The sequence below is a fragment of the Anolis sagrei genome, chromosome 1 (genome assembly GCF_037176765.1).
Source record: "Anolis sagrei isolate rAnoSag1 chromosome 1, rAnoSag1.mat, whole genome shotgun sequence".
NCBI classification, from domain to species: Eukaryota; Metazoa; Chordata; class Lepidosauria; order Squamata; family Dactyloidae; genus Anolis; species Anolis sagrei.
In genome coordinates, this window is record NC_090021.1 from 204,095,625 (window position 1) to 204,114,332 (window position 18,708).

At 37.1% G+C, this 18,708-nt stretch overlaps 1 protein-coding gene across 1 annotated transcript in view; it reads left to right on the forward strand.

Annotated features, from left to right (window-relative positions):
* The window catches only part of PRPF40A (pre-mRNA processing factor 40 homolog A), a 31,541-nt gene that overhangs the window by 1,077 nt on the left and 11,756 nt on the right, over positions 1 to 18,708 (forward strand). Inside the window, exons 2-15 of the mRNA XM_060777069.2 lie at positions 2,642 to 2,779; positions 5,772 to 5,852; positions 6,800 to 6,830; positions 7,808 to 7,830; positions 8,708 to 8,785; positions 8,873 to 8,983; positions 9,298 to 9,418; positions 10,579 to 10,600; positions 11,941 to 12,228; positions 13,121 to 13,229; positions 14,118 to 14,182; positions 14,423 to 14,587; positions 15,530 to 15,638; positions 16,609 to 16,759. Of these exons, the coding sequence (XP_060633052.2) occupies positions 2,642 to 2,779; positions 5,772 to 5,852; positions 6,800 to 6,830; positions 7,808 to 7,830; positions 8,708 to 8,785; positions 8,873 to 8,983; positions 9,298 to 9,418; positions 10,579 to 10,600; positions 11,941 to 12,228; positions 13,121 to 13,229; positions 14,118 to 14,182; positions 14,423 to 14,587; positions 15,530 to 15,638; positions 16,609 to 16,759 (1,492 nt within the window). The remainder of the gene's footprint in view (positions 1 to 2,641; positions 2,780 to 5,771; positions 5,853 to 6,799; positions 6,831 to 7,807; positions 7,831 to 8,707; positions 8,786 to 8,872; positions 8,984 to 9,297; positions 9,419 to 10,578; positions 10,601 to 11,940; positions 12,229 to 13,120; positions 13,230 to 14,117; positions 14,183 to 14,422; positions 14,588 to 15,529; positions 15,639 to 16,608; positions 16,760 to 18,708) is intronic.

Sequence of the window (18,708 nt, forward strand, 5' to 3'; positions counted from 1 at the left end):
ATAAACTGGCTGGGATTTCTGGATGTTGTAGGCCAAAACACCTGGGTACCCACAGGTTGAGAACCACTGGGTTAAACCCTTACGCAACTGAACTGGTCGACCAAAAGGTTGGCAGTTCGAACCTAGGGAGCAGGGTAAGCTCATGTCAGTCAAGCTCCAGCTCCCCATGCAGGGACACAAGAGAAGCCTCCCACAAGGATGGTAAAACATCAAACATCTGGGCATCTGCTGGGCAATGTTCTTGCAAACAGTCAATTCTCTCACCCAGAAATGACTTGCAGTTTCTCAAGTCACTCCTGACACACACAAAAAACCTGGGGATCTATGGACCACCAGGACTAAAATATGGTCTGCATCCTCACTGTTACTACACCATTGCAATGAGAATGACTGGTCTAGCAAAACCCTCTTATAGTGCATAATAATAATCTTTATTTATATCCTGCCACCATCTCCCCAATGGGGACGCAGGGCGGCTAACATGAGGCCAAGCCCAAAAATACAATACAGCAAAATAAAATAGAAAGCAACAAAAATTACATCACAATAAGATACATGAAGTAACAAAATAAAATAAGTATTTAGTCACACCTAAATCTTTATGTACCAGGAAAATGTTTTGAATGGGTTCGTAGGTTGGTTGCTAAGCAATTTAGAGGTAGATACAGTACTTGATAATTGGTTCAAGTTCCAGATTCAATGTGTTCACTGCTAGTGGAGTAGAAAGGTAATATTTTCTTGATTCCTGTTAATATATAAACTTGTTATTGTACCTTTATAAAGCCATTTTTGTACCCTGACGCATGAGTGCTTTGAAGTCCTTTAAACCCTTAAGTCTGGACATAGGAAAATGTCAGAACCAAAAGCAATTTATGTAGACAAATGGAGGCTCAATGTAAGAAAAAGTTATTTTGCATGTGTGGTATTCCACACAATTGGTTTTATTACTCTTTTCTTCAGTCTCAGACAGCTTTATTATCTTCATGATGACTAGTAGTCATGTGCATTTGGGACATACCTTAATCCGTTTTGTGTCCCGGCTTTAGGTGGGGGGCCCAATCCGTTTTTGTCTGAGCCTCCTGAATTCGGGAGGTCAGATATTTTTGTTTTTGTTTTCAGGGCCAAAAGATCTGTTTTCTTTCAGCCTATTGTTGAGGGAGGAGACTTCACCCGTAGGCCCAAACTGCCTGAGCCTGTGGGTGCAGGCTTTGGGCCTATGCACCTGGGCCTTGCAAGGTCTGCAGCTGAGTGCCAAGTAAGGAGCGCTCCTTACTGAGTGCTCAGCTGCAGGCCCTGCGAGGCCGAATGCATAGCCCCACAGCTTGCACCTGTAGGACTGGGCACTTCGTACCTATGGGTGCAGGCTTCCTGGCCTACATGCCTGGGCCTGGGAGGGCCTGCAGCCAAACACCAAGTAAGGAGCACTTCTTACTCAGTGCTCGGCTGCAGGCACTGCCAGGCCCCAGGCAATTGATACAAAAAGCAGGCTTGGAACTGGTACCCACTCCCACCCCTGCCTTTCGTATTGATTGCATTTTCATTCCAGGTAAAACATGATGTTTTGGTGCTTCATTTGTAAAATTATAATATGTATTGAATAGGCTTTCCTTAATCCTTCCTTATTATCCAACATTTTCACTTAACCAATGTTCTGCCGGCCCATTTATGTTGGGTCCTACAGTATATATTGTATACAGTCAGTCTTCCCATATTTTCAGGTTTTGATTTGGTGATTTGAGTATGCACTGATTAATTGAAATGTTTTCTCATGAGAATATCTGTGCCTTCCAGTGCAACTTCTGTCGGAATCACACTGGAGGACCAAGACCAGCTCTCTAGGAATCACTAGATTGCTCCAGCATGATACTAGCCGAAGTTGACCATAGAATCATGCTGAGGAACCTAGAGATTCCTGGAGAGGTGTATTCTCGGGCTTCTAAAAATAATTTTTAAAAATGGCTTCTAATGTTAAATAGTATTGTTTGGTAAATACTTGTAGTAGAGGAGTTCTATGCACTATACATAATAACTCAAATGTATCATGGGGATACCACAGCATATCCATGTGTCTCACCAGTCCTGCCTATTAACCTGTATAGCAGACATACTTCCAGGCTAGAATATTTAAAGGTTATATGGTATATTTATAAGTATATTTGAAACATCCTAGGAACATCATCTGCCGCTCTGAGCCCTTAAGAGGAAGGACTGGGTATAAATTAACAGCAATGCTGAAAATGCGTGAAGTAGCCAAATAATTTGCAATTTTGACCAGTGGCCTTTAATTCCATTTTACTTAAAAGTATTCATTTAGAATAGGGATGGGTGTAATTTGATCCTCCAGAAATTTAACTGCTATGGCTCAGTGCTGTGGAAACATGGGAGTTGTAGTTTGGAGAGGTGCCAGTACTATTTGGTAGATAAGGCTTTATAAAGACTTTATAAAACTACAACCCCCATGATGCCATAGCATTGAACTGAATTTTATGCTCTCCTCGTAGACAAAATCAAGAATGCAGTGTTCTTGATTATGTCTACGAGGAGAGCATAAAATTCAGACAAGTTTGCTCTTTTCCTAATGTCACTTATATTGTTTCTGAGGTCTTTGTATTCACAAACGCTCCTGTTTTTTTTTCTTCAGATGGGACATCCAGGCATGCCCCATTACCCACCCATGGGGATGCATCCCATGGGCCAAAGGCCGCCGAATATGCCTCCAGTATCTCATGGAATGATGTCTCAAATGATGCCTCCAATGGGAGGACCACAAATGGGGCAGGTAAATTAATCTCTATGATTTTTTTTTGTTGCACAAGTGGCTGTAATTAGTTACAGAAATGTATGCATTACAATTTTAAAACAGTAATTTAAATCTTTTATAAATATTTCTGTACGTCATTAAAAATAGCACTTGGCCTCAAATAACTATAGTATTCTAAAACTTTTCTCTTTTTTTGTAAATAAATATTATTTAATTAATTGAATGCAATTTTCTGCATCTAGTTTAATTACAACAGTAATGCATGTTGAAGAACTTTAGCTTCATAGTTCTCACTATTTGGTTGTATTGTTGTATATGGAAAGTCATGGGCATATTTCTCAGGTTGCTCTACAATCCTGAGGTGTATGGCCATTGAGCACTTCAACCATTTTAGCCTCTGTTTTTGATTTCTCTCCCTTATTGTTAGTGACTATTATTTTATATCTTCCGTGGCTATGCAGGGAATCAGATATAATACATTTTGCTTGGCATTTGTTTTTCTTCTAATAGTTCTTGCCCATCTGTTTGGTCAGTAGTCTAAGCTTGCTTTCATGAAAGCTATCTTTTTTCAGATTTCTAGTGTCAGATCTCCTTTCAGAAATATCTCTACTGCTAGCAATTTTCGTCTTCTTTCCTGATGCCTTAGTTGAAGGTGAATAAAGGGAAGTGTATCTGAACAGGTAGATGGTAGGACAGATAGATGCCTGGCATTCTTTCAGTTTATGAACAGTGGCAATGTGTTAGTATATATGACTGTAGTAATTTCCCCCACAAATTTAAAATGAATACATGTAAAATAATTTTATCAGTGAGCGATTGTTCTAATTGTCTTTTTAAAAGATGAGATTGATAGAAAAAATGCACTCTGCAGTTCAGTATTATTGATGACTTTCCCCTAGCTGTTACTTTCAGTTAATTTTTTTTTGTTATTTTTATACCATTAGAACCCATATTTCTTGTTTATATTTTATAATTTAAGTATACATAAAAAAGATGAAAGTAATGACTTGGGTCTTTTTATAGATATTAAGGTGTTCATTTTGATTTTTTAAAAAGGTATAAGTAGGTTTTGTTAAATTCAGACTATAGATCTTCTGTTTCTTACCTTCATAGTTCTAATTTATTATCCCTCCTGTTTAGACTGCCAGGCCCTTCCTCCAAGGAATTTATTTGTTCATTAGAGGAATAGCTTGTGGATGTTTAGAACCTCTCTATTCGTTGCTTTTGAGGGCCAGCAGGTTCCACTTGAGATTTATCTGCCGTGTTTCACCATACCACACTGTAGGTATACCTTTATTGGAATAAGAGTTACTCCCATTGATGATAGTTTCTCTACAACCACAGTAGTTTATGAGAATACTGAGTTGAAGATTGTGTGCTAGTATTCCAGAAAGTTAAGAATATTCCCAATTAATTAAAACAAGGCTGCCAAAACACACAGATAATTGACCATTGCGGACCACTAGATGCCTACTAAAACCTGGGGTTTGTAGTTTATTGGAGTCAACGAAATCTGGACTTGCAGTATACAGATATGTTGTTTTCTGTAGCCTAGAGGCTATCAATTTGGCACCTGCATTAAGGAATCCTCTATTTCTGAAGCTGTCTGAGTAGAGGTTTGTAGGGAGCATCTCTTGCGTGGAACACACCTATTTGGAAGCAGCAGTGGGGCAAGACTCCTTTCTTCTCCTGCTTCTACAGGATGGTGGGGAATGGGAGGGCCACTCCCATTCTTTCTTCTCTTCCTCACGCTTCCAAGAAAACCTTGTGGATTGAGGGTGGAGCAGTAGCCCTACCAAATACCTCTCCCTCCACACAAGATGGAAGGTAAGAGGGAGCAGTAATCTGATGCTCCCTGAAGATACATGGGAATGGGGTCCCTTGGCCAACCTTCCAGGGATTGTCACCGTATATTGGGGGGTGATTTCCCAAGAACTGTTTGTGGGGCGTGCCATGAAATTGGCTGATATTGCCAATGGAGTATATTACCACTATTTATATAGTCTGTTTCTCTTGTTGCTGTCCTCTCAGTCCCTAGTAAGTCTGATGAAAATGATCAGAAATAAATCCTTTAGCTTTCTTTCGGGAATTCACTTCCAGTTAAATCAACATGCAGTACACACGTTTTCATAGTAATTACTTTTATTTTCTGTCTTGAATGACCTATATTAGACCCCCAAGTAATCATCACTTTGCAACGTTACTCAGGTCTGAAGAATTGTCCACACCACCATAATGTATTAAGGAATAACAGCAGATAAGCTTTTAAGTGCCTGTAGTACTTTGCATCCTTGTTGCATGCATTTCTCAGCCTTTTTTAACAGTTCATGTTTTTGAACCCTGCAGTCATAATTCTTAAACTTTATAGTACTCTTCATCTTGGAACATCTTTGCAAGCATAACTCTTACTCCAGCCCTGTGAGACAAGTTCTTCAGGTATTATTCTCTGTTGAGACGAGGTAAATGAGCCCTCAAGATTGATAGAATTTACATAGGTCACAGGATTTGCTTTGGGAACTAGGCGTTTTGGGGCTAAATGACATGGGCTCCATTGCTGCAGTGTCTTGTGAATAGACCTTATGCTTTGGATTGTTTTAATATTAAAATACTTTCACTTGGGGGGCTAGTACTTTTCATAACTTCTCTGCTATCCCTTTACCCCAAACTTTGACTTCCTTCTTTTTTCCCCCTTTTGGGTTCCCTTTGATAAATTACTGATTGAGCAATCTTGCCTTTTATTGCTGTCCCCTAAGTTCATCTGTTTACAGTAGTTTTTCTAGTCCAAGCTACCATTAATACCATAGACCAGGAAAATACCCAGAGCCATAATTCCAAGAGTCGTGTAATTCCCTCATTTGCTTTTTACAGCATTTGACACTGTTTTTATGCCCCAAATTATTTCTATTTGAACAGAGTTAAATAATATTACCTTGTTAACATAAGCAAGGTTACATATTTAGAATTTTGTGGTAAGTTGTAAACAAATCCTATAATCATATTTTGCTTTTAGATGCCTGGAATGATGCAGTCAGTGATGCCAGGAATGATGGCACCCCATATGTCTCATGCTCCCATGCAGCCTACAGGACCGGTAATTACATTTATTTTCTATTAATTATTATTGTGACATATGTAGGTTTATTTTTTATCTAATATATATAGTCTAGAATCTTTTCTGTTCAAACAATTCGGTACTTCAAAAGTTATGTGGTCAAACATTGGAAGTTGATGATGAGTAAAAATGGTGAATGGACAGCATTATTAGGTACAGAAAACGTATGATTATATGATACTTAGTATATACATGCATATCATGCTAAAAGGCATATTTCAAATGAAATGTTGTCAAAGCTGATGATATTGATGGCCATTATAGTTGAAGCAAATAATTTTAAAGTTAGATCTCTTGTGTTGACATTTCATAGGATTGTAACGGATCAGGGAGAATTTTAACTACTTTTTCAGGTTTGACCATTCTCAGTCCTAAAAGTGTTGGTAAATGCTTTTGAATAATGCTGCCTAAAGTGGTGACCCTTGGGCTGGTGCCAGTCTTTGGTAGGTTTCCAGGAAAGAAAGAAACAGTTGGACACAATAGGTTCAAATTTAGTGCAGGATCTGTCATCTGGGGCGTGGGGGGTGGTTGGTCCTTCAGGTCAAACAACCAAAGAACCATTTACAATATATTACTGAACTTTTGTTTTCCCCTAATTTGTGAAGGACTGGTGCTGTATTAGTGCCCATTGACAACAACTGCTTCTTTCTTTCCTGCAAACTTGATTTGGACCAGCAAATCTAATAGCTTATGAATCAGCACCCAGTTCACAGACTGTCTGCAAAGGAAACTTTTGGCTTATCACTTGGCCTTCTTCTCTCTCTTTTATCTAGACAGTTGAGTTCATTTTTGTAAAACAATATTGATAAAGCGATGGGTTGTTTTTAAATAAACATGTGGGCCAGTAAGATTTGCATTAATCTGTGCACAATGCTGGAGAAGAAATACTAACTGAATTCATGCCCAATGTCTTTATTTTTCTACAGCCAGGAGTGAACAATATGGATTCTCAAATTGGTATGCATATATTGTCTGTTACTTGTTGAATACATTTCCAGTGAGACACCAGGACACAAAAATATAGTAATCCTAATAAGAATTAGAATGTTTAAAATTCATTTAGCTATTTGGGTGAACATTGAAATATCCCTTCATGCTATATGATAGATGATAGTCATTCAAATAGTTAAGTGTTTTTCGTATTGATCATTAAAGGCGGATTCTTTGTAAATGATTTAGAACTCAGAAAATGGGCTCGGATGGAGAGTATTCACCACTATTTCATCTCTGAGCTGAAAAAGATGAGTTTCCTGACATTTGGGAAATCCAGGCAGGAGTAACAAAGGCTTTAATAATTTTCCATAGTTTTCATCCAATCTGCACACATATTAAAGTGCTTCAGAAAACTATTGTCTAGTAATGCATGTGGGTTTCTGCAAAAAATAATGATTGCATAGACATAACCCTGATCTTTGACACATCCTCCCAAACAATCCCACTGTTCCTAGAAAAAAATGCACATATGAGGGATGTAGAAAGGAAAGGAAGGTTGCATGAAAAGTTGGAGATTTGTATCAATATTTTTAGTGTGCAGAACAAATAACAAATGCTGACTATTAAAATAAAAATAAAAATCTCTGCCATGATTCAGGAGCACATTGCAGCAACATTATGTTGCATATTCTAAATTAGAAAATTTCCTGTTGTATTTAGTTGAATTTGCTGGCCCTTGCATTATTGCAGTTCATACTCAGTGTCATTGTTGCCTTATTTTTTTTAATAATATGATCTTTTAATTAATATGCTGAGTCAGTTTGACGTGTCTATTAATTATGTTCATTTTCCCACTATCTGTTATTGTTACTTGCAAGTAATCTGTTAAATTTAGCAGAAATGATTATTTTTCCTGTGACTAAATAGTTTTAGAATCATAGGATGGAAGGGATTGTTTTATTTTTGTTCTCTAATATTTGTCTTCTCACTTTGTCTCACAGGTTTAGCACCCCCTGGAACTCAGGTAAGCAGGGATCTTTTCTTGACTTAGTAAACTAATTATTTTTAGCATTGAAACATTAGTCATAACCCTCTTCTCCTTTGTATAAATTTGAGCAAAATTGTGCATCCCCATCACATCTTCCATTTCAAAGCTACCAAACAATTATCTGTAAGAGTTACACTTGGGTAGTATAATCTGGTGACATGGCTTTTGAGTTCGATTTGACAGATTCAAGATGCTAACTTCAAGGAAGCCTTTTGGGGCGGGGGGTTGCTTTGTTTTAATGGCTTTCTCTAGTTTTTACTGAGTTTTGTTGGTTCAGTTTCAGTGACACCTTTAAAGGCACAGTATTATCATTGCGTGCAATATGTTATTTTCTCCTTAATCTAGTATTTTTATAGACACAAGTTTGTGGGCTTTATATTTGATTTAATGCACTGACAAATTAGTTTAGTCCTGCTCAGAACTTTATTTTATGAAGCTATCTTATCTTAATACATTATAGTTAAGGTTAAAACTATAATAGCTGGGTATAATTAGTAGTACGTTTTATTGATTAGCCCATTGGCCCATTGTAAATAGCTTGGGTATAATTCGTAGTGTGGTATCATAACATGTAATGGTTAATCAAGAACTGAAATTGAAACTTACAGGGTGTTTGTGACTGGACAAGAATGGGTGGCTTTGCTTGCTATAAGCTTATATGCCAATAATGAGGCAGACCTAGGGCATCATGTACATATGAATCCGATTCCCTCCTCACATAGACATAGGACTAAGAGGTTAAGATGAACACTTTCTTAATAGAGGTATGCTTTATTTGAGTCAACTGTTCATTCTTCTTGAAATTTTGTTTCTTATACATAAAAGCTTGTTCTTGATAACCTTCTTTCTTTAGCCTACACCTTCAGTCGTTTGTTCAGTGCAGCAAGCCATACCAGCCAACAGTTCTGCTACTGAAGAATCTTCCAAACAGGTATTAAATTTATTTGTAGCAATTTTGTCTTCCACTCCCTGAACGTGTTACAGAAGTTTTCTTTATTAGATGTCTTATTTTTCATAGAAATCTATGTGGTCAGAACATAAATCACCAGATGGAAGAACATACTTCTATAATACTGAGACAAAGCAGTCCACATGGGAGAAGCCAGATGATCTCAAAACACCTGCAGAGGTAAAATGAATAAGTTAAGAAAATTTAACTGTTTAATTGGCGCTGTATTTGGGAGCAAAAGGTTTTTGCTTAGTCAAGCTAGTTTTCCTTTACAGTTACATCTATTAATGCCAGATTGAATATTTGAGATATTGCAGTGAAAAGGGGGGCAGTCAAAAGGTCTGTTAGACGCATCATATCTTAGGTGTTAGCATGATATTTTTTGTTTCAGGTGATACAACTTTAACTATCATTCACATTTAAGCATTGTTATTGTGTTAACATGTTCTGCATTGTGGAATGTTTTCAAATATTTTATGAAAACTTTTTTTTAGCAATTGTTGTCAAAATGTCCATGGAAAGAATATAAATCTGATTCCGGAAAGCCTTACTATTACAACTCCCAAACAAAAGAGTCACGTTGGGCAAAGCCAAAAGAACTTGAAGATCTTGAAGGTAATTTTCACAGAAAGTATTTTCTGCCCTGGTGTAAAGTCGGTGTTTAGGAATATGAAATTTTAAGATGAAGGAAGCCAGCACTCCTCCTTTCACACACCATGTACCAATGGACAAGGTGATACCTGAAGATGTGGCTGTATCTCCTGATGTTTTTGTGTCTCTAGACAAAGTGTCAACTGGGACCTCTGTAGCTAAAACATTGGCAGAGAGGGTACAGCTTTTCCTATCTGGTTCCTTGGGCTTTTCCTATCTGGCTCCTTTACTCCTTCATTGTGTCACAAATATAGGAAACTTGCATCTTGATTTAAAGTACTGATGGATCTTCACTGCCATTGCTGGTGTGCGGAAGGAATAGTAGAAGTGAAGTAACTGGGAAAATCTCAACAATGTGGAACAGTTGCTTTCCTACTCTCCTTTCTGATTAAATAGTCAGAGCTTTGGGGAGGAGCCTTTGGGGAGGAGCCTCTCAAGACACTGAACACTGAGTGGGCTGACATTGTGAGTCAGATTTCTTGTGTAGCCAGGGATTTCCTACCCTTATATTCTGGAGTCCATGATAGTGCTGATACATATAATTCATGCCAGAATGAGAAGTCCAGAATTCAACTCCAGAATTCAATCCTGATAATAAAATAGTCCATAGTCTTGAACCTGTAGCATGTGAGTAAACAAAAAAAAATGCATTGGTTAAGCTGTCATGAACGAAGACAAAAGGATAAAAGCCCAATCTCAGTAGTTACTATAAAACAATCTGGGGCAGAGGGGGAATTGTCTCAGTAGCAATAACTGCCCTGAATGTTGTATACTTTGAAAAGTGATGTTAGAGAGAAGTCTGAGACTTAGGTTTTTTCTTACTACTGGAGATAGGAGCATCTTCTTTCATTAGAGCATGAACTCTACCACTGATTTGTGGTTTAGGCATGCAGTAGTTGCCCATGCATCCAAACAACATAGAGCACATCTTAGGCTTTGGTTGCACTTCAAGCCTAAAGTGGCTTGACCTATCTCTAAATGTTTTTCAAGGAGGATTTTACCTTTAGTAATGATAATGATAATTTTACTTCTTATCCATCTCTCCTTGAGGCAGGTTACAACATTTAAAGTGTTCCTTTATTTCAGTTGAATTTCATACTAATTTTGTTTTGTTTTTTCTATAGCCATGATTAAAGCAGAAGAAAGGTAAGTTTAAAATTATGAGTCAGACACATTCAAACAGTTGGGATATGTTTTATGGGTACTGGCACTAGAGGAATATGTATATTAATGGAAGGGAGCCTTTGTGGTGTAATCGTTTGAGTGTTGGACATTGGGAGACCATGGGAACCAACTAAGTGTCCTTTGGCAGGTCACACACTGTCACCCTCAGATGAAAGTAAGGGCAAGACCCCCTCTGAACAAATTCTGCCAAGAAAATCAATGTTAGGTTTCTATATATCAAAAAATAGTTGAAGGCACACACCAACAATTCATCCAATTAAGTGTCTTTTGTTGTGATTTTTTTTCCTAGAACTTTCAATAAAATCTTCATTTGTATATTTATAGCAAGGGGATGGGGTATGGCAAAATGCCCTCCACTCCTTGTACACCACATAAAGAGCATGAAGGGCACCTCAATTTTTTAATGTAATAGGAAGGGGCTGTCCATTTTTCTGCAATATATAATACATTGTGGGCTGAATATGAAGTGTGTATCTGTATAACATGCAGTCAATAAAAAGAAAAAGGACTTGTATTTAATGTAGAAAAAGCTATCTGTGGACACATGCTTGAGACAGAATTGCCCTTTAACCCAGCGGAAACTGAACATCACAAAAATGTGTAATCCTTTATGTATAGGAATATCAACAGGTTGAGCTTATTACTTTTCATTTGCTGGCCAAGCAGCTAGGTGTACAAAACAATGGGCTGTTAATAACCCATGCATATGTTGCAGCCATCTCAAAGACATATTCTTATGAGTTGGAAGGAGGAGGCTTCTCTTTGAAAATGTGGTCAAGGGAATTGGAGCTTTCACATGTGATGATTTAAATATTCCAGAAATCTACTCTCCAAATTTGAGTGTGTCCTGAAGAAGAGAAATACATCAAAATTGTGACTTTTTATTTTAGTTTTTTTTTTTACTTGGTCCTTCTTGTTAGTCTACTGAGTACTTGGTCCAGGATTCAAATATAAACTTTAAACAAATGTTTACAGAGAGAAAATAAATGCATACAGATTTTGGAAGTTACATATCTATTTAAGTAGTGGGTAAAGTTTTTTTTTGTACTGAAGCCTGCAGCAGTCCTTAGGGGTGACCTGCCATGGGCAGCATGCCAGCATTGGAAAGAGATAGATGTCAAAACCTTCACATTATACTTACTCTATTCCTCTGTGCCCAATGGAAAGTAGGCAGAGACAGGTTACCTTTCTGAGAGGTCTGATATCTTCACTTAAGAGACATCCTACCCTGGAAAAATCAGGTCCATGTATGATATGATAATAAGAACAGATTATGAACCCGATGTCTCTTGTTTGCATAGTGGCAAAGCAGAAGAATCCATTCCAGCATCCTCTGCTGCTGCGCCAGGGACTGCCTCAGCCACTCTTCCGGAGGCTCCTGCGGCTGCACCATCTGCTCCTGCTGCTCCACCCGCTGCATCCGCTCCTGACGCCGAGCCCTCCGCTCTTTCTACTGCTGTAGAAAATGAAAACAGAGTCCCCCCTTCAATAGAGGAGCAGCCACAGCCAGCAGCTCCAATTGTGCAGGAACAGTCAGTGGATGTTATCACAAACTCTGTAGAAGAAACTCTGAAACAAGAACCCTTAGAGTAAGTAATAGGTTCCCTAGTTTTTCAGTGTTTTCATATGTTTTGTTTCAAAACATTGAGCTGTAGTTTGGTAGGTGAAAACTAAATTTGAAGAAGGAAAATGAGGCAGAAAGTTAGACGGTTGTCATTTTGCAGCTATTAAAATTAGATGTTCCTCAAGTTGCAGGGTTCAGTTAAAGATGCATTGTGGTTCAACCTGATTTGGTTGTCCAAGAAATAGGATATCATAGGCTTGTGGATTTTGAGTGGAATTGGTTGGAAATATTTAACACCCCTGTTGTGTAGTTAGGCATTACACTATAGCCTAAAACCCAAATACGCCTTGGATTTCCTGAGATAAAATAGCTCCCCATGTTCTTTATTTCTTGTGAATGGAATCAGCATCCTATGAATGGAATCTACCAATGTCCTAACCCTCTCATTTTTTTTATTGTGTCGGAAGCAAATTGAGAATAGAGTTATAATTTATAGAAAAACCACAAAGAAAGTCCATCTGGCATTATACTAAATTTCTTTTGACCAGAAGATGGCCACTTCGGGTCCCTCTGGTGTCTCTGTGAGAAGGTCCTCCATTATGCATGTGGCAGGGCTCAAGGCTTTACTGTAGTAGGTGGTCTGTGCTTTGCTTTTCACCACATTCGCATGTCATGGACTTCACTTGGTAGCCCCATTTCTTAAGATTGGCTCTGCTCATGATGCCAGAGCACAGTCTGTTTGGAATCGGTGCCTTCCAAATTGCCCAGTTTTCCATGTGCCCAGGGTGGAGTTTCTCATCCAGTATCAGCCACAGATTGAGGTGACTGTCCCATGGAATTATTGGTGGTTTTTTTTGTTTTTTGTTGGGTTTTTTTTTTTTTTGCTAAAATGATGTGTTTTCTATTTTATTTCTTAGCATTACTCCCAAGAAAGAAGAGGAGGAGGCCCAGCCACCTAAAAAAACCTATACTTGGAATACAAAAGAAGAAGCTAAGCAAGCATTCAAAGAACTATTGAAAGAAAAGGTTATTAAATTGAGTCATGAATTATGAATACAATAATTAATTTGGAAGAATTGCTCATTTTTAAGTGAACTTTATACAGTAACATTACACTGAAGTAATCAAGGGGAAAAATTGGTCCAGAATAACTTATGTATAATCTATCTTACCTGGTACTGTCTTAAAGTTTTGGTTTTTTTAATTTACCTTATTCATTCCTGGCTTTTCTCTACTGTGGGGGGACTCAAGGCGGCTTACAAATGGCACCTAAACCGTGCCTCAGAACATACAAAATTCACCTAAAAATGGTTTGGATTAAAATTACAACATAATAAACATGATTAAAATACATTCAAGGTTAAAACATGCCATCCAGAGTTCAAGGTCTACTATTAAGTTAGGACTTTGAGTGAGGAAGCCTAGGAAGAAAATAAGCCAATTCTTACTTTCAAGACGATCATAGTGCGGAGGCAGTTGTCAGATTCTAGAATTTTGGAGAAGATGGTGAAGGAACTATTTCTAAAACCTTTTGATATTTCTAATTGAGTCTTTGTTCTTGATAAACCACAGGCAAAACACCTCTGTTTTAGTGCCTTTTCATCTCAAGTCCTGTGTCTGAAACATCACTTCAGAAACAAATTGATGAAGCTCTGCATTTTTATGAGTTTGCTTCCTTTCACACCAGATAGGAAACGAGAGGAAATAACCATTGTTGGATAAATGGAGTATAAGAGTAGAAAATAAGTGTGATGGTGGGAACAATTCTGTGTATCAGATTTATCAATTGCCATTTTTGTCAAATTTTGTATAAGGATACATAGTAATCCTTTGTGCAGGTAGTTATTTTAAAATTTAAAAATATTCAACAACATACAGGTCACAAGTTAAACGGTTTATTTTGTATTTCTATAGCGTGTACCATCAAATGCCTCCTGGGAGCAAGCAATGAAAATGATTATCAATGATCCAAGATACAGGTATAACTTGTTTTTATTTGTTTTAACCATGTGGTTTTTAGTTAATTCCATAAACTGGTGTCAAAGCAGATGCAGTTGACTCATAAGTTAATGTTTTTGCAGTTGAGAAAGAGAAATTCCAAGTGTGTTTTTTAGGAGCAAAAAGTTCTGTTACACATTCTAAAATGGTCATTTGAATGAATTTTAGTTTATGTTGCAACTGCGATTAAGTTTTTTTTCCTTTTCCCCTTAATTTTGCAGTGCTTTGGCAAAGCTGAGTGAGAAAAAGCAAGCTTTTAATGCTTACAAAGTCCAGACAGAGAAAGAAGAAAAAGAAGAAGCAAGATTAAAATATAAAGAAGCAAAAGAGTCTTTTCAGCGTTTCCTTGAAAATCATGAAAAAATGACATCCACAACCAGATACAAGTAAGATGAGTTTCATACAGAGTACTAATCAGACAGTACTTTAGATCTAAAGTTCAAAATTCTTTAGTTCAGGCAGAGTGGAATGTTAATTTCAGTGGATTGCATAAATCCTTATAAATGCCTTGCATAAGGGGATTGGGACCTTACACAGATTGTATCCTCTGTGTTCGTTTATGTTTTCTTCAACAGCTAGCAGTGGAAAATGTGAATTTGGGAAAAGGTTTATATTGCATTACTTGAACACAGTAATAGAATAATTCTTCCTGTTTCCCCTTAGTAAAGGATATGTGCCATTTTTTCAATAACATTTGAACAACCTGGTTTAATAAACCTTGGTCCATATCCATAATAATAATAATAATAATAATAATAATAATAATAAAACCTTGGTTTATTAAGCCTATTGAGTGGGCTATGATGATTCCCAGTCGCCTTCCAGTTGTAGTTGATTTATTCTTTTTACTGCATTTTCTGCTGAGATCTCATTTTGCTATGTTTTGTATAACATCTTGGTCCTATAAGATGAAAGGTGGTTTGAAATATTGGATTGGAGAACTTATGGCTTCCATTGTTGGAACTCCTGCCAGCCCTAGCATGTCTAATACTAAGGGATGATGGGAGCTGTAATTCAACAGTCAGCAGCCAAGGGGTGTTTCCCATACCTGGCTTTGTGTAATGATTTCACTATGAAGACTGATTTGCATGCTCAAAATGTAGCTTAGTTGACGTGGAGAGAATGTCTTATATCTGAATTCAGATCACATTGTTTCTTATGCCATATAAAGTAAGATTACTTTTGCAATTTTGAACACAATTTATGTGGAATCAAGAAAATTGATATAGCTATTTAACAAAAATTAGCCAAAAGAATAGAAGTGGAGCAAAGTGAAGATATAAATCATGTGTCTTTATTTCATCCCTCCCAAACATTTTTGAAAATAGAAAAGCTGAACAAATGTTTGGAGAAATGGAAGTTTGGAATGCAATATCAGAACGCGATCGTCTGGAAATCTATGAAGATGTGCTATTCTTCCTATCAAAAAAAGAAAAGGTTATTTCTCCCTTTCCTGTTTGCTGTCCTATCTTCCTGTAGATCAGTGTTTCTCAAACTCTGTTCCTCCAGGTGTTTTGGACTTCAGCTCCCATACATCCCAACCAGTTTATCAGCTGTTAGGAATTGTGGGAGCAGAAGTACAAAACATCTGGAGGAGCAGGGTTTGAGAAACACTGCTGTAGATAAGCCCTAAACTTACTCTTTAAACATCATAACATGTGAGAGTTGTATTTGAACATTTAGAGGGCCAGATGAGGTTTGGAAAGTAGATTTTCTACATGTTAAATGGAAAAAGCAATTTGATTTTTCTTCAGTGATATTCCTACATTATTTTTTGTGTATTTCAAAACAAATAATAACATGTAACAAATTTTGAAAAAAAATCTGTTCCTAGTTTGAAAGTGTTCATATTTAATTGTACTTTGAAAGTAGTTGTTATACTCTAGAAACTTCATTTTTGTGGCTGGCACAAACTAGGTTGAATTGATTGAGACTCGGTGAGATATTCATTGATAAATTAGTGCAGAATATGCTGCAGGATGTCCGGCAAAAACAAAGTGTTTGCAGTACAATAAACTTTTTCCATGTTTTTATGATATATCCAATTAGGAAATGACATTTATAACCCAGGAACAAAAATCGTGTTACATAGTGTAATTAACATTCAGTGCAATATTTATTAAATGTAGAGAATTTAATAAGTTAAATAATTGTAGTTTGTTTTTAAATAACAATAGGCTATGTGATGTGCTAGACTTTTTGGATCAGCTTGTGCTACAAAAATAAAAACAAGGAATTTCATGATGTCATTTTCCTGTGAGAGATGACAATTGTTCAGTGATGAAGTACATATAGAGCAACCATAAAGACTGGTATTTTGGATTTCACCCTTGTTCAACTGGCAATATTATATTGTAAAAATTCAGTACATACATACGTTTCAACTTCTTGTGACTTGCATTTCTAGGAACAAGCCAAGCAGTTAAGGAAGAGAAACTGGGAGGCATTGAAAAACATCCTTGACAATATGGCCAACGTCACTTATTCTACTACTTGGTCAGAGGCTCAGCAGTATCTGATGGACAATCCTACCTTTGCAGAGGATGAAGAACTTCAGAGTAAGGCTAAAATGGATGAGTGACTTTCTTGTTGGAATTTGCTGTTTTGGGGGTGATCCGAGTTCCAAAAGCAACTAAACTATTAAAACGGTTGAGAGTTACTATCGTCTGAATGTGAAACAAAAACCCTGTGGTAACCGGTCACAAGCACAAGTTTTTTTGGTACCATAAAATTACTGCATCTTTAAGCTGTGCTGTAGTGTTAGCTGTTCAACTGAAAACAGTCACTTTGTAAATGTTTTTTTTGGGTTTTCAAAGAGTAACCCAGAATAATGGATCTCGGCCTCTTAGCAACATTCTAAGTTTGCATGTACAGTTGCATTTTTTATATAAGTCTGAAGTCTCGGCCTAGTTTTTACCCCTCTGTTTGTTCCCTGTAGGTGGACTGTTCCATTCGGCTAAGTTTTAGAGTAGGAGCTTAGGATCCCCCTATTCTTAATATCTTTAATAAAAATAAATTAAAAAAATAACATGAAGGGGAAAAAGGCAAAATTGCAAATGAAATATTTATTCAATAACTTTCAAGCTTCAGTTTCTTTCTTCTCAGGCTTATTATGATGGCACGCCGGGAAGATGAAGAGAAAACTATATGTGTCTGGCTATTTTCCCACTGACCATTAGTATGCTCTGTATTTACTTTAATTTCCCCAAAATAAAACTCTTTTTTGGGGGGATTTTTTAAAAGTTTAGACCAAAACAATTTATCCCCCCCCCCCCAAAAAAAAGCGACAACAGCAATCCCCTTGAATGTCTATCTGTCTTTATGAAACACAATGACATAACTTCAATTTAGCTCAGATTTATACTATTGTTTACTTTAGTCCTTCCTGGAGATTCAATAGTAGTATTTATTATTATTAGACTGACACTAAATGGCTGGCTGCTTCAGCCCTCATTGGGGCTTTCTGATGTTGAGCACTGCATTCTGGGTAGTTTAGGCAGGGATTTTTGCATTCTCTGCCACACGAGTTCTTGCCTCCCAAACAACATTTCTCAGAATGATGTGTTCTCAGTCTCCCACCCAAGTTTGCTAGTCCTGCTCCTGGTGGCTTTGCTCATGGCAAACTAGCCAAAGCAAACTTTGGTTTATGTTCTCTTGGCTTTACCGAAGTTGCTTAATGCTTATACTGAAAATTAAACTGACCTTGGGGAACATCAAATGTTACAGAACCTTAACAAAAATGATTGGTGAATATTTCAATTCTTAAATCCTGTCCCCACCTTTCCTGCATGTTTTTAATATTGATTTGGATTTACGAACCTAACGAATTTTATCCGAAAACAAATTAAAAACAAATATTTGCATACTCATAGTATCTATCTTTAGAGTCAAAAGCCTGATCTTGACACATCTGGATTAAAGTACCCCAGTCCTTAAACTTAATATTCAGAAATATTTTTATTATACTTTCCTTGCTTTTTAGTTATCCTGGTAACCAATATGGTTGATCCCATCAATGTAATGGAACTGTTTGTAACAGCAACATTTGCAGCACTTTCAGGGGTTTAATTGTTTTAGTCAGCAGCCACCTTTAAGATGGTGGCTCTGAGCACAGGTTGTGGCTCATTCAGAAGGTATGCAATTTTCCACAAGGAAAATCAACTGTTGAAAGTATCTGTCTTATAAATTCCTGCTTCCCACTTCTCATCTTTTGGTAGGCAGGGATTGCAAGATTCCACTTTTTGTTATGGAACTATAATTCTAGTTTCCCAAGGTGGGACATTATGGAACTATTATAAAATGAAAATCAAACTGTGATTTCAGATCCTGACTTGCTTTTGAACCAGAGTTCATGAATTCTAAACTGGTGCTTAGATTAAAAGATTTCTTTGCAGGATTAAAACAAGAAGAAAGGAAATTGCATGCACCAGAGATTTGTTGCAGAGCACACTGGCAGAGTGATAACTCATGATTTCTTTTAATTCTACACCAGGTCTTTGGCCACAAA